Source organism: Macaca fascicularis, chromosome 18 (assembly GCF_037993035.2).
Source record: "Macaca fascicularis isolate 582-1 chromosome 18, T2T-MFA8v1.1".
Taxonomy (NCBI): Eukaryota; Metazoa; Chordata; class Mammalia; order Primates; family Cercopithecidae; genus Macaca; species Macaca fascicularis.
Window position 1 is genome coordinate 23,545,720 of NC_088392.1, and position 15,778 is coordinate 23,561,497.

At 50.8% G+C, this 15,778-nt stretch overlaps 1 protein-coding gene across 1 annotated transcript in view; it reads right to left on the minus strand.

Annotated features, from left to right (window-relative positions):
* Nucleotides 1–4,048, minus strand: part of ONECUT2 (one cut homeobox 2) — a 56,848-nt gene extending 52,800 nt beyond the window's left edge. The window contains exon 1 of the mRNA XM_045377630.2: nucleotides 2,466–4,048. Within this exon, the coding sequence (XP_045233565.1) occupies nucleotides 2,466–3,693 (1,228 nt within the window). The 5' untranslated portion in view covers nucleotides 3,694–4,048. The remainder of the gene's footprint in view (nucleotides 1–2,465) is intronic.
* Between the last annotated feature and the right edge of the window lie 11,730 nt (nucleotides 4,049–15,778).

Here is a 15,778-nt window from a genome sequence, read left to right on the forward strand (position 1 = left end):
ACACATTTGAATGCTCGAGCAAAGCGGGGTCCTCAGCAGGCCTTTTTCACTCGCTGGAGGAGGCATTCTGTCTCCCACGAAGGCGGTTTCAGCGCTTCTCTGTGGAAAATCTAGCGGCGTGGGCAGTGCTCTCCCGGACCTGCCCCTGGAGACTTGCACCACGGGCGCGGGTGGGGCTGAAGACCCCCGGGATGCCACGCTTTCTCGTCTCGGCAATGCTTGGGGTCATTTTAAAAGCTGAAACTCGCTAACAGGCGAAGCATTACTTTCCACATCACTTTCAGACCTATATGGGCAGAAGGCACGTGTTTTTTAAAAGCTGTGTTCTTTGCGCGACAGGCATGAGGGGGCGGCAGCGCTCTGAGATGAGCAGGAGTAGAATAGCTGTCATCCTGCCTTTAACTGTACCCGTCTAAGACCATCCTTCTGGTTCCCAGTGCCAAGAAGCCGGCGGGTGCTAAAACCCACTGGAAAGGGCCTGGGACATTTGGGGGGATCTATGACAAAGGGGTACTACAATGTTAAGAACTAACAGTAAGCCTCCTGTTTATTTCCCGCCGCTATTATTATTACTCTCTACTGGCTGCTTTATCTTGCCCCGAATCAACAGCAAATCAGAGAAAACTGGAGGAGAGAATGAAAAATAAACTAAAGGAGAAAGATTACATACATTTCTAAATCCACTCAAAGTATCCGGAGTCCGCCAATTTGGGGGAGGCTCTTTACAGGGAAACCAGGTTTTCTTTACCTTCTTAGATCTACACTGCGGGGCGATTACCGACTGGGAATCGGAATCCACCAGCAGCCGGCAAAGGAAAATGCTGTCAAAGCGGAAACGCCTCTTCCCCAAGCCGGGGTGAACCTGCTGCCTGTCACATTCCCCAGCCCTGTCGGGCATCGGTCGAGTGCACCCCACAAGCTGGGCTCAGCGGTGCGAGGAAAGCCCTGGGGATCCGGGGTAGAAACCTGAGCTCGCAGCTCCGGAAGGGAGCTGTGCGAGGTCGGCTCGAAACCGCGCGCATCCCAAGATCGGCGCTATGCAAATCATCGCCACCACGAATTGTTCCCCTAGACTGCCCGCCAATCCTAAAAGATACTCCCCTCCACCCGGTCCATGAGAAGCCGCCCACCCTGGCCTGTAATAGGGTATAGTGTGTCCTCCCCAGTGAGGGGCGTCTGGACATTTTGTCCCTCTGGGCCAGTGGCTGGCTCCTAGAGGTAGCGCAGTCGCCACGCACACCGCGCGGGGTCCGTGCGCACAAAAGCGCGCAACTGCGTGCCAGTCGCAGTAACTACCGCATCTTTCCCTCCAGCTCGCGCACCCGCCGCCCACACAGGAGGTTTCTGTGCTCCTAGAACAATAGAGGGCTGTACCTCGCAGCTTGGCCGCTAGAGGAGGCACAAAGAACCGAGCCGGCTCCAGAACAATGTAACCCGCGCCTCTACCCGTCCTCTCCCGCGGGCTGCCAGCCCTCCCCGCGGTCGCCTGGCGCGCACAATCAGCACCCGCTTAATGCAAAGGCGGAGCCTGGAGCCCGTGGTCGGGATGCATGAACTAATCTGAATTTTTAATTTCTCGGCACCTCTTCCCGCGAGCGCCCAGTGCCTCCCGTAGCCCCGGCAAATCCCAGCAAACGCTGGGACCGGGGCAAGGGCGGCCGGTGAGCAAGGCAAAGCGCTTTCCACCTCAGTCTCTTCTCCCATGTCCTCCCAAAGCGGTGAATGTGACCGTCTCAACCTTACACCCTGCCCTCGCTGTAGGTAGTGACATTGGAGCTGGCCCGAGCCCCTCAAGCCCGGTCAGAGTGTCCCTGCCCCAACGCCAAGGCCAGAGATGGTCTCCAGGAGCGCTGTTGTATCCTGGCCGCCGGTTCCCCGCGCGGGCAAGGCTGTGCCTTTGGCCAATGACCAAATAAGTTTGCCTATATGGTGGGTGGGAGAGTAGAGAGCTCTCTTGCCTCTGCAGAGCAAAGCCTCTCAACTGCCTCTGCACAGGGAGACTAGCCAGCCCGGAAAATTGAAATGCGTTGTCTGAAAAAGACTTGAAGTGCACAGGGTTTTGAATAAGGGCAGGTTCCGGTTTTTGTGAGTCTTGGAAAGACAGGCCTCCTAGAGGAAAACGCACACGCCCATCCCGCCTTCCAGTACCTGGGAAGATCGGACAGAGGGCAAAGGTTGGCACATTGAGAGGAGGGCGAATATAACGGGGGCGGGCTCGGTCAATGAAAGCTCAGGGACAAGGAGAGAGTAAGAAAGAAAAAGAAAAGGGAGAAGAGAAAGTAGGGGAAGAGCAGAAGAGAAAGAGAAAATGGAAGAAGAAATTAAAAACGAGAAGAAAGAGGAAGTGTATAGGAAAGAGAAGGAAAGAATCAAGATAAGTGATTCGGGGCGCAGACCTGGGCCACAAGCACCGGACCAGGAGCCCTCTTCCTAGCAGCCTGGCCCCTGGTTAGCCCCGGCCTTACCTGCCAGGCGTAAGGCGGACATGCGCTGGAACTCGGGTTCCTGAAGCCACTTCCACATCCTGCGGAAGGTCTCCCTGCCAGATTTGAGTTTACTCCACGGTTTTGGATTCCGGAGCAGGTCGGAGAGAGTCCCCTGAGACCGGCACAGCACCCTCTGCGCGAAGATCGCCTGGGGGATACTGTAGCGCTTCAGCTCCGCGGTGATGCGCTGGGCCACCTCTTTGGTGTTGATCTCCTCCAGCTGGCCCGACGTGGCCACCTGCGAGCCCGATGAGGACGAGGGTGGCCGCTCGCGACTGGGGGCCAGCACCGGCCCGTGAGACTGAGTGTGGCCCGGGTGGTGCAGGCCGTTGAGGTGCGACATCATGGCCGCAGGAGGGGTGCCCAGGCCGCGGGACAGGTGTTGCTCACCGCGGGTCAGCATGGCAGTGTGGTGCGCGTCGAAGTTGGGGCTGAGCATTTTGTCGTGGCCCGGCGGACCGTAGTTGGGCAGACTCTGCTGCGCATTGTGGAGGCCGCCTAGCCCGTTGCCCAGCGGCGTGGCGGCCAGCGGGGACAGGCTCTGGCTCATGCCGGGCATCTCCTTGTAGGGGCTGTAGAGGTTGTTCATGGCCGGGAGCCCGCGCTCGTCGCGCATGAGGGTGAAGCTGCCGCTGACGTTGCCGGACAGGCGCTGGTGGTGGTGGTGGTGGTGGTGGTGCGGATGGTGGTGCGGGTGCGGGTGGTGGAACTTGTCAGACACGGTGGAGATGGGTGGCAGCGGCTGAAGCGGCGTCAGCGTGGTGTAGGTGTTGCTCATGCCCATGCCAGGCGGAGACGAGTCGCAGGACATGCTCATGGCGTGGTGCAGCGGAATGGAGAGCTCGGGCCGGTAGTCGCCGCCGTCCAGGATCGAGGCCATGCTGGTGACCATGGCCGAGCGCGACGCCGCCGCTGCCGCCGCTGCCGCCGTGCCCAGCTCCTGGTGCGCGGTCGGAGGCGGCTGAGGGCCCCGCAGCGAGCCAGCGGCGCCGCGGCCCGCGTGGTGGGGGCTGGGGCTGGCCAGCAGCTCCTGCTCATGGCCCGGGCCCCCGCCGCCGCCCCCGCCGCCCCCGCCGCCGCCCCCGCCACTGCCGCCGCCGGCCGGCCCGTGCAAAGTGCCCAGACTTTCCATTGTCAGCTCCGGGTTCATGGCGCAGCCTTCTAGGTCTTTGGTGAGGCATCGATAAGCGGTGTAGGCAGCCTTCATTCAGTCCATCGGGGCCCTGGGGCTGCAGGGGCGGCGGGGGCGGCCGGCGGGCGGGCAAGGCGCGCGTGGCGGGGCTCGGCCGCGGGAGTCCGGGCGGGGGGCGCGGGAGTGCGGGAGTGAGTGGAGTGGAGCGCGCGTGCGGGTGTGCGCCCCGGGGCTGCGGGCGGGCTCGCCCGGGGTGGGGGCGGGGTGGGGGCGGACGGGGCGTGTGTGCGGGAGAGGGGAGGGGACGGGGAGGGAGGGAGGGATCACCGGGCCCCGCTGCTTGGGCCGGTGCGCAGCCTCGCCATGTCCGAGCCCGCTCCGGCGCCGACGTCTTCTGTTTGGGTGAGCGGGAGCTGTCCAGAAGGGCTCTGCCGCTCGCCGGGGCAGCCAACCTACCCTCCCGGACCTGGGGCGGGGCCACGCCCGACGGGCGCCACGCGCAGCCACTCCAAGGCCGCATCTACCCCCGGAGGCGGGCCTTCTACGGGAAGCTACCAATGGCTGTGAAGGGGGCGGGGCGGCGCTTTTCAGGTTTGGCTGACGGCTCGGTGCCTTTTTTCCTCCTTTGCTACTGGAATCAAACGTCAAGGAGAGGGAGGGAGGGGAAGGGGGGGTCGCTGGAGAGAGGGAGGCTGGAGTGCGAGCGAGAGAGATTCGGTGAAAGATGCCGCGCTGTGTTCCCCCTGGGCAGCTGCGATCTGGGGGAAGGGGCATTGCTTCAGTCGCCTTCGCCTCACCCCAAAGCTTCCCTGGAGGCGAGGAAGCCGGGAGCAAAAGACTCCGCTATGTGCCAGTGTAGACGAACACTCGTCGCTAACAAGCCACTTCCCGAGAGTCCCTAGCTGGGAGCCACTAGTTTAGCCTTTTAAAATGCAGGCCCTAATGTATTCTAATGCACGGTAAATTCCCGAGGCCGGGGAGTGCATAATCTATGCGGCCAGAGGAACTGTAGCGCCCTCGCCGCCAGCGAGCTGCGACCGGCCGGCGGCCCACGGGCGGCGCGGGCAGCCGTAACGCATGCAAAGGTAACACAATAACATCATTTAATTACCCGGTGAGCCCATAAATCTCAGTTATGAGGCTTCCGAAGAGCCCTGCTAGATTGCAAAACAAAACTAGAATTCCGGGAGCTGCCGTTTCAAGGTGACCAAGTGCTTTCTGCATCAGCGACTTGGAAAGAAGTGGGGAGAGTGTAGAACTAGGGGGGTGGAGGTGAGGAGAGTCGCTGGTGTCCGTAGTGAGCAAACTTCTCCCGGGGGCAGAGAGTAAGCAAACCAGCTGGGACGGCACCCGCGGACCTTTCTCCTAATACACACTACACACACACACATACACACACACACCCGCTTCTCTCGAATCCCGAGAGAGGAACGGCGGTGGGCAGCCGAAAAGGAGTCCTGGCTGACATCTGCATATTCAAACCTTGTTTCTGGAAAGGCCAGCAACCGGCCAGCCCGAGCACACTCGCAAGCCAAGGCTTTAAAAAGTGCACCAACGTCTTCCTAGAATTTCCGTTGTTTAGCTACCCCAGGTCTGGAGGTGGGAGTGGAACTGGGGGACAGAGGAGTTGGAGATTTCTGCAGCCCGAGTGGGGGTGGAGGGGTGGTTGAAGACAGAGAGGCCAATCCCCCGGCATAAAGCCTTAAAAGTAACAGATTCTTCCAAAGCAGGTTGCGCTCTGTTTGCCTCCGAAGATTCAAGCTAGCTGAGGTTGCGCAGATGTTGCCTTTGTTTAAAGAGACAGTAATTAAGGACAGGGTGGACATAAGTTTGAGAAGCGTGACCTATTTTCTTTTGATCAGCTGTCAAAAGAAGAGCAGGGGGTCTCCTTAAGACAGCCCCCTTGAACCACTTCCAGCTGTTAGAGAAAACTTGATAAGAAAACAAGGGCACAGATCGGAATACTGTATGTCCCTTCTTGGTGCTAGAGAAAGATTTCATTCATTTGGAAAACAGTTCTTAGCCTCAGTGACCTTTTCTGCCACCCTCCTCTTTCTTCCAGCTTCAGAGCAACACCCCCACCCCCACCCTGTCACATGAATTTACAGTGACGTTATTCATAGATCAACTTTATTGAGCTCTGGCCAATACGCTGCCAATTATTCTTTCAAATAGCGTCTTCTCTGTGTTATCAAAGCCTGAGTAAGAAAGCGGCAGATCCCCTGGTTTGCCAGACATACTTTTCTGGTTGCTCACATCTCTAGTGTCACAACAGGAGACAGGTAAAATAACTCAGGTTTTGGTTTGTCTGTTTTTCCTCTCCTCCTCAACCCCTCCTACTGTCTCTCTTCGCACTCCCTACCTTATTATATATGGCAGCTGGACACTTGGGATGATTTGAATTAGTTAATGTTTGAAATATAATACTGAGTCGAACAAAAGTTCACGAGAGTGCAACCTGCTCTTGGTCCACGAGTGCACAGGGAGAGAAGCAGGAGAGAAGCAGAACTGGGAAGTAGTGGGTCTGATATGCCCCAGCGCTAAGGTAGCCTCTGCTGTTACGCTGGCTTCAGGCTCAAGGAGTGGCCAGTTACCCTAAGCTGATGCTTCCTCCATACAGAAACCTACATATATAAATTGCCATTTAAATAAATTTTCAAAATGTTAAACTTATTTGCCAGGACACCAAGATAAACCTGCTCTTGGGAATTATATTTCGGTGTGCCTGGGAGCAGAAAGGTGAGTTGCATTTTCTCTCTGCCTCGCTTCCTTCCTTCCTCCCTCCCTCCTCCCTCACTCCCACTATCCCTCCGCCTTCCCTCGATCAATATTGGCGATCTCAGGGAAATCATGAAATCGTATTGGCTTCTTTGTGTATAATTTCATTGGGCTAGAATTAAGGCAGATTTTTCACGTTGTTTTTCTAATGGTGGTTTGAGGTTTTATGTTTCAACCCAAAATCCATTTAAAAGGAAAATGGATGTGCTTGTTTAGTGAGCACCCTAATTTTTACTGAATTAGGTTTGGATGCCCTTTTCTCTTTCTTTCTAAAAAAGAACAATATTTATTTTCTACTTCAAGACAATTTTTGGAGTATCAATACTAATACAATTGTAAGTATTTTTTGAAATATTTTTGATGTTTCTTTCTCTATAGTTCTTTAAGAAAATATAAGGGAAAGTTGCTTTCTAACTGCCCCTTGTTTAGCATCCATACTTTAACCTTCAGAAGTTCTGCAACTTGGAATTTTGTCTTTTAATTTGAAGTCACACTCCTCTTCTCCCCCCTCCCCACCAGCATTTGATTTCCAAACACACTGTATAGAAATGTGGTATGATAAGTGCTAGTTCATGGCTATTAGAATCTGGACAAACAGTTATACCAAGCATTATATCAGGACCTGGATTTTACTTAGCATGCCACATTCACAGGTCCAATTTTCTTGAAGATCAGAAACTTAAATGGGTCAAAAGAAGCATGAAAATAAAATGCAGCTTCGACAACAAGGCTATTGTAGGCTATTGCACTGTAAAAGAAAAAAAAATATTCTGAACTTGAGTTAGCAATTGCAGGAAAATAAAAATATTTACTATCGGAGTTTTTCATATGTGTTTTCCATATTAAAATTGTTTTTAGGTACAGAGAGACACACACAGAGAGGTGAACATTCAATTAAAAGAGAGACTTTATAAATTATTCACGGAAAAAGATAAACAGACTACAAGTAAACCCAATCTGCATAAGGGGCCCAATAGCTTTGTTTTTAGTATAAAACAGTAACCACGACCCAAATCTATGGTAGAGGAGGGCTGCTAATTTCTACCCCAATGCTTGAAATCTTGTCAGGTTTTGTGTCAGGGTAGAACACATTTATGCTACAACTAGGTTTATCAGAGCCATACACACACACAAAAACATAATGGTGGGTTGATTTGGACTATTTTATTTTTGCCCCTCCCCAAACCATCTGGCGTGTGAGTGTAGGGGTATTGATCAGGGATCTGTGAGCTGCAGACCCCATGCCAATCCATAGCGTTTCTGGCAATCAGCGTCGCCCATGAATTGCAGCTGTCTGTGCAGCTCCTCAACAGAAATCTTCAAAAAAAAAAAAAAAAAAAAAAGGTCCCCCCCCCCTTATCAAACACATCATCCGTTCGGGGGTAAGTCAATATCATTTCTTTGTCATTCTGAGGGCGAGGATTATGCAGGAGAAAGTTTTTGTTGTCTGTTGTAGCTGCTTCTGCGCCTGCCTTTTTTTTTTTTTTTTTTTTTTTTTTTTTTTTTTTAAAGGAAGGAGAGCAATTTTCTAGCCATTGAATGGTAATGGTTTTCCAGAAAGGCCTCAAGCATTTGTAAGAATGGGACAACAAATGCTGTTTCAATATTGTAGGGGAATTTGAAGAGGACAAGGAAACTCTTAGGTCGCTATACACAAATAATAGTACTGATAACTCAAGGTACCTTTTCACGACAGAGAATTTTCTCCCCTTTCCTGGGATCCCCTGGTGATGAAGACACGGCAAGTGTCTGTGATTACACGTGCAGATGGGACAGTGGGTGCTTGTGGCGGAAAAGGGGCCCTCGGAATTGTGGCTGTGTTTGAGATCTTCATTAGCTTCAGTTTTCTTCTGTCTGAAAGCTCGGGCTGGTTGAGCCTAGGGAGAATAAAACTAAAAGCGAAGCCCGGCCCCACTAACTCTCTTTGGCCTCTCAGCTCAGAAATTCACCGTCACTTTTCAAATTTGCAGTTGGATCTTGGGAAGTTTTTTGTTTGTTTTTCTAGGTAGTGAGGCCAAACGCGTCCTTTTTTGTCTCCTGCTTCTCCGTTAATCTTGTTAAAATTCAAAACGCCAGGTTAGCAGAGCTGGCAGGGGACTACCCTTAACTTTTTGGTTGACAAAAGATACTTTGCGTGGGGGCAGGGACAGATGTGGGGTTGTCAGTCTTGTTCTCACCCTCATCCGGCCTCTTAGGGAAAGGAAAAAGAAGCTACAGGAACCCTGCCTGCTGTGGGAAGGTTCTCTCGGAGCCCCAAGCCCAGCACCTGGATAAGGTGGAGAGTAGGGCCGCGGGAAGCAAACCACAATTTCCCTCCGTAGTCCAGACACCGGGAGTGGGCAGGCTTGAGGGAGGGGAAAGGGGAGGAGACCCCACCCCAAAGAGCTTTGGCACCTGCTCCAGGGAGTGTCAGTCTGCAGGGGAAACTGGAATCCCAGCTCTGCCTAGCTAAGCTGCTAGCGCGTCCACCTGTCTAGTTTTAAAGAACACCAGGGCGGCCGACCTTGATCGCCCTCCTCTACCCATATAGATAGGGGACTGTTGAAGTTTTGTGTCTTCGAGAACCGCTTACTTCCCCGACACACACACACATACACACGCGCGCGCGCGCGCGCACACACACATACATTTCTTTGCTTCTTCGGCTCCCTGCCCTTTCTGGGTTTCCACAGCCCCCTCCCGTGAGCAGTTTGGGTGGAAGTGGGTGGCAGGGCCTCTGATCTGGACCGGTCCCCAGGACCGGGGGCTGGAACTGCAGTCCCTTCCAGGGACTTTCCTTCCTCCGAATTCGGGGCCAACTGCAGACCCTTTCTGCAACGCCCCACCCACCCGATTTTTCGGCTGCTAACGCTGCAGAAGCTGGTGGGAGAAATAATTCTACTCTTTTGGGAAGATGAAATTCAAAGGAGGGAAGGTTGAGGATTCGAACCTGCAAATACCCAAGGGCTTCTTTTTGCGGGGGGGGGGGGGAGCACAGCTCTTAGGGGAACGGGGATTTTGCTCTAGAAGAAAGTTGCATTTTAAATAGGCAACATAGTTTGAGAACGAAGACAAAATTTCTCCTCACCGACTTTCAGTTTTGTTCCCGCTATTTGTCCCTTCTGCCCCAAAGCCCCATAGCTTCGATTTTTAAGTTGTGAGATCTGCCATCACATTTTCTTTTTAAAGGAGCGTTCCAAAAGTATGACTCAAGTATGGTTAAAATAAACTTTTCCTTTCCTCCAGTTGTCATCCCACAAAAGAAAAACTGGCATGATGTCCCTTTGTTCCGGTCAAGTTGTGCGTGAAATCTTTTTGTTGTCCTTTCCAAAGGAAGGCAAAAGTTGCAGTTGATTGTAAAAAGGACAAATTTAACTCCCTGAAAGTGGAGCCGTTTTCAAGTTGCCCTGAGACAAAAAGCACGGGTGTTGCTTTTATTTATTGCCCTCTTAAAACTATCATTTATTTGCTCTGGGAATAATTTTTGATTGAAGATTCAGTATTGTTTAGGCATTAGTACAAAAACTATTACTTCCCCTTCCAATGAAAACCCAAGAGTTAAAAAATCTTTGTGTATAATTTCAATTGTCTAGCTACCACGGAAAAAATTTCATACGGAGTATTAAAAAAAAGACTTGACTAGATTTTAAACCTGAGAAATATCTCCGATTTCAAAAGGTGATATTTCTATTTGGAAACTAACAAAGCCAACCGAGAGGTTGAAATAGGTATGCGAATCAGATCGTTTTAAAAAATCGTATATTTTTTCAGATTCCTCGAGTATCATCTCCCAAAGAAATTAAAGAACCAAGTGAATCTGAGCTGACCTTTTGGGATAACACGATCAAAAGTAACAGAGTACATTCAGATTATTTTAGGATCATTTTAGTTTGGAAAAGTGCCTCGATGTCATTATTACGAATGTTTTGCTTGCAAACGTGGAACGGAAAGCGACTCTGGCGGACTCAAGGGTCGGAGGTGGCCGTTTCGCAGCCGCCGGGGCCGTGGTCGTTGGAGAAGCGGGACCCGCTCCCCGCGGCTCACACGAACCAGCGCCCCGGCCGGGCTCAGTGGGCTCGGCGGCCTCGAGAGAGCACCAGCTCAGAGGGCGTCCTGCCGACCGGGTTGGGAGAGCGACGCGGACGGCGCTGCAGACTCGGAGGACTGTGAGTAACCTGTTGGCCTCGAGGAATCGTTGTTGGCGTGGCGGCGGCGGCGTCGAGGCTGCGGGCGCGGGGTGGCGGCGCGGGCCGCTACCTTCGCCGGCTCGGCGGAGCCCGGCGGCCCCTAGGCCCGCTTCTGGGGACCGGGCGGCGCGGCCCCGCAGCTCAGGAGGCGGAGGGAGCCGGCCAGGATTGATGTCTAAATCAATGCGGTTTCTAGGCGCTTCTCCCGATTCGTCTCCATCTTCCTCAAAGGCAAAGCGCCTCGCGAGGGTGGAATTCCGCGCCCTTCGCGAAGTCTGCGCGAGGAGGGTGTCTGCGGGCCCCACGGCCGCAGCTCCACGCCGGGCACCCGGACCACGCACCGGTCAGGAGAGCCCGGCTGACCAGGGAGTCCAGCCTCGGCGGGGCCCCCGCCTGTGCCCTCGTACTCCCTTTTGCTCCCCACACTTGGGGGCTTACTTCCCCCTACACTCGGAATGGTGCCGGGCCCAGGCGACTCTCGCAGCCTCCGCGCAGGGCGAGGCCTGTCCGCCCTCCGCGCTGCCCACTGGCTCCCCAATTTGAGAGGATCTGAGAGGAGCGACCCCTCGTCTCCAACTCCAGGCAGGCCCGGCGGCCTCTGATTTAATTATTCGCTGATGAATTAGACAGCTGCAATTGTCGTGAAAAGTCAGCGGCCACTATTGATTCCAGGGCCGAGGGGAGGGGCGGGAAAGGGCGGGGAGGCAGCCTGGGCCCTCGAGTGTCCTCGGCCGTGCGACCTCTCCCGGCCCCGGCCGCCAAGCCCCAGGGCCTCTCTCCGCGCTAGGCCCGGCGGGCCAGACGTGGCTGGTGCTCGAGGGGCCGCAGGCCTGGCTCCCGGCTCGGGTCTGTTCTCCTACCCACGCGGCGGCGGAAGCACTTGGGGAACTGAAGACGAGGTGGGGGCAGGAGGGACGCCCCCTCCGGGCTTGCGGGGAAGAGGGCGGCCCCCGGCGCACTCCCAGGGCATCCCCAGCCCGCTCCCGGCCTGGCGCCCGCGGCCTGGAGGCGGAAGGGAGGGCGGCAGGCGCTTCCGGTCCTCGCTGAACCGGCGCCCGGTCTAGAGAGGCCTAGGGAGGCCGCGGCCGGGCTCCAGGCCGGGCCGGGCCGGGCGAAGGTCAGCTGCTGGTGAGGCCGCGCTGGCCGGAGCTCTCCGCTGCGGCACGGACTACTCGGCCCGGGGCCCAGCTCCCAGCACACACCGCCCTCCTTGTAGGCAGGATGTGCCGAGCCGGTGGATCCGCGCGAGTTCCCGCCGGAGCAACAAGTACTGGTGCGCGGAGAACCAGAGGGCAGTGGGGGGTCAACGCCCCTCTCCCTGTTCTAGGACCCAGTCCGGAATGTCTGTTTTGAGAAGGAGAATCTGCGTGTCCTCAGAGCGATTTGGCACAGTTGCGCGGAGAATACCTGCTAGAGAAGCCACTATAGTTAGAGTCTCACAGTAGACACAGAAATGAGGAAGTATTTGATGTATTCAGACAGCCTGACAAAAGCCTTTTTAAATTATTATGATCTATATCAGAAAAGCACTGGAAGCCGCATCGTAGTCTTTTAGTATATGCATTTGATATCCTCTTCCTGGGTGGTTTTAAAGCCAAATGACTTTTCATTACAATTTGAAATTATTTTTAATACTATAGTTTAAAGAAATCATAAATTATGCAGGAAACATATAGACTGTGTTGTCCAAAAACGTGAAAGATTTAAACGCTTCATCCTCAGTGTTTCATATTTTTCTCTCCCTGAAACGAGTCAAGTATTTACTATCTTTTTTGTTGGTGAAATGTGTTCTTCAGACTTTATCCTGGAAAGAGTTGAGCACTGACTCCTTGGAGATCAGATACAAAGAGTAAAAAGGGAGCCTCGCCACTACATCTCCTGCTTCATAATCCATGGGGCTTAGGATAGGTCACTGCACGCAAAATGGCCTTTCCTGTCTCTCTTACTGAGATGGACTAATGGATTTTGTAACGGTTTTCCAACTATCAGACTGGGGAAACCTGGTGTGGGGACTTCGTGTTGACAGAGACCAAATAGGATGCACTGTGTCAAATTCTTTACTTTATCAACATAATTTGATAACAAGGTAGTGGAATTATTAATGGAATTCTGAAACATCAAGTTTTGAAATACCATTTGTAATTATAAAATTTCCCATTTAATTCTTGGAGAAGGGTGTGGGTTATGGTTGACTTCAATTTCTAGTGAAGTGAGGTGGAGTGAGTGGAGACATTTTTAAGAATTCACAACCCTCCCCACCTTGGTTAGAGCTATATGATTAAAGCAAAAATTCTTTGTGTTTTGAAAGGACATAGTTTTTGCCTTTGTAGATGTTGTTGCTCCTTCAGTGTCTGAACCGCTTCTGCCTCCACTGTACCTGGTGAATGCCAGCTGCTATCTAAAGTTTCAGTGCTCATTTCTAGACCTCCACACCGAACCATTTCTACACCCACTGCACCTGATGAGTGGTGGGTGAACCTCCTATCTGAAGTTTCAGTGCTCTTTTCTAGAGCTCTTTGACGCTATTGCATCTGGCGAATGCCAGCTCATATTTGAAGTTTCAGTTACCATTTCTAGATCTCTTCTGTGCAACTATTTGCATATCAAATTTCCTTCAAAAAGCTTTTTTTTTTTTTTTTTTTTTTTTTGAGACAGAGTCTCACTCTGTTGCCCAGGCTGGAGTGCAGTGGTGCAATCTTGGCTCACTGCAACTTCTGCCTCCCGTACCTTAGCCTCCTGAGTAGCTGAGATTACAGGCACGCACCACCATGCCTGGCTAACTTTTTGTATTTTTAGTAGAGATGGGAGTTTCAGCATCTTGGCCAGGCTGGTCTCGAACTCCTGACCTCAGGTGATCCACCCACCTTGGCCTCCCAAAGTGCTGGGATTACAGGCATGAGCTACCGCACCCAGCCTCCTTCAAAAAGTTTTAAATTTTATTTCATGCCCTATACTTTCCAGTTCTTACTCCCCAGCTTGTATTCTAAATTTCATTTTTTAGGCTTCCTTTTTACTTAAATGATACCATTCATAGTGGTACCTAATACCATGAGATTGCATAGCATACTTTGGAAAAATCATGTCTAAGCCTGGTTTAGATTTTTAAAATTTTCTTTAACTTGACTCTTGCATCAAGAAGGATTTGCCCTTGTTAAATATTAATAACTTAACTGGAAGACAAATGAGACAGTAACCAGGTGCAGTAATTAGGATATGAGAGAGTGCTTGGAAATTGTGAAGTGTTCTACAAAAATTATGATAATGATTCATTAATTTTATGTTCATTTAAGACTTATTTGAGTGCTTACTATGTGCCTATTCGAATTTTTGGTTGCAAGCAACAGAAGCTGCCTTAGACAAACGAGTAGGAAAGAACGTCTGAGAAAGAAACCAAATAATTCACAGAAGTGATAGGAAGGCAGGAGAGTCAAGCAGGAACCAATTCCTAGTTCCAAGGGAGACTAGGAATAGGAACAAAGCAAAGATCATGCCCTGCAGGAGACTGGTTAGGGAGCCTCTGCTGACCCACTTGTCTCTGCTGCTGCTGCCGCAGCTAAGAGTAACTTCCACACTGTCCTATGTTTTTGTGTCACTTCTATAAGAGCCAATTAGGGTGTGACCTCTCCTAGAGCATATACAAGAGTCCTAGCCGCCAGGGACTGAGAAGGGGGCACTGCATTTCACCTGTATTGCACACTTTAGGGAGTCACCTCAAAATAGAGTGTTTGAATAGTGGGCAGTAAAAACAAAAACAAATAAATAAAAAGCACCCAAAAATATGTCACCACATAAGTGCTCACAAGAGAACCATGAGTAAGTTAGATATGGTCCCTGTTCTCATGAACCTTACATTTTAGTGAGGTGGTGATGATAACTCCATTTTCTATATAAAGAGAAAAAATATTCAGATCCCATCTCAAAGTAATGGACTAAGTTTCCACCTGTTTTTTGTTTTGTTTTGTTTTTTTGTTTTTTCTTGTTCTCTTTGACATGGTTGGATGTTGGTCAGAGGAAGTTATAAATGACGGTTTAGGAGGAATTAGGTCTATTCCATCACCCTCTCAAGGTCAAGGATGCAGTGGAAACAAGTCCTGGATCAAGAGGCGGGGCCTGCATTCTGGTCCCAATCTTATTATTGTCTAGCTGTGTGACCGAGAGCCTGCATTTGCTTCTGTAGATGCTCTTCAAGGTCCCTTCCACATGTAAAGTCTGATTTGATATGGTTCCCCTTTTATTAAAATGGGATTTTTATGATGATTGGGTTAATTTCCTATGGGCTCTTTAGATATTTTAATTCTTAATCCAGATAGTTTTGGGGGTTATAGCCTTAAAAAGCTATTTCTGATGGGATAAAGGTATAATGATTGACTTCATATTCCAAAAATGGATTCCAAACAAGGATTCTCTTTTTAAAAAATGAATTTTATTTCCAAATGACCTATTATACTTCAGTGAATGGGTTTGTTGCTTTTAGTTTCAAATTATGTACTGAGTTTTTGGTTCCTCTCTGTATTTTCGGACCAAGAAAGGCAAAAGAAACTGAGGACAGAGAGAGGAACAGAAACAGTCATAATTTAAAGTGATCACTGAGCCAGAATTGCTTCAGAGTTATGTGACTTTTTAAAATTTACTATAGATTTTTGAGTGGGTATTTCTTCTGAAGAGATTTTATGTTATTCCCATCCAAGAAGTTAGGAAAAAGTATTTGATGGGGTAAAATCCTTGTTTAGACCTTGTTTCTTCCAAGTGGAACTATAGTGAAATTTACTATGGGCTCATATTACTTATCATAGTATCTGACTGAAGGATGCCAGGACAGTTTCGAGGGTCATGTTTAACATTAGTTTTGTTACACAATATAAGCAAACAGCAGAAACCCTGAATATTTTGTATTTGTATTCTTGGTGTTTTTTTTTAAAAACTGGGTGTCCATCAAATGAACGCATATTAAACCATAGTTACTTGCTTTGTAACTGAGCCCTCATATGACCAATTTTAAAAGTGAGAAATACCTTGGAATACCAAACAATCATTTAAAAATATATATACTTAAAATATTGATTTCTGCATATTGGGGTGGCTTACAGTGGTGGGTAGTTGGGGTGGGGTGAGTACAGTGGTCAGTGAGGGAGTTACATTTTATAGGAATTTATTCATCCTTAATGGGGTAAGATTTTTCCTTGGCTTCTCCTCTCCTCTGTGCTACTTCAAATCCC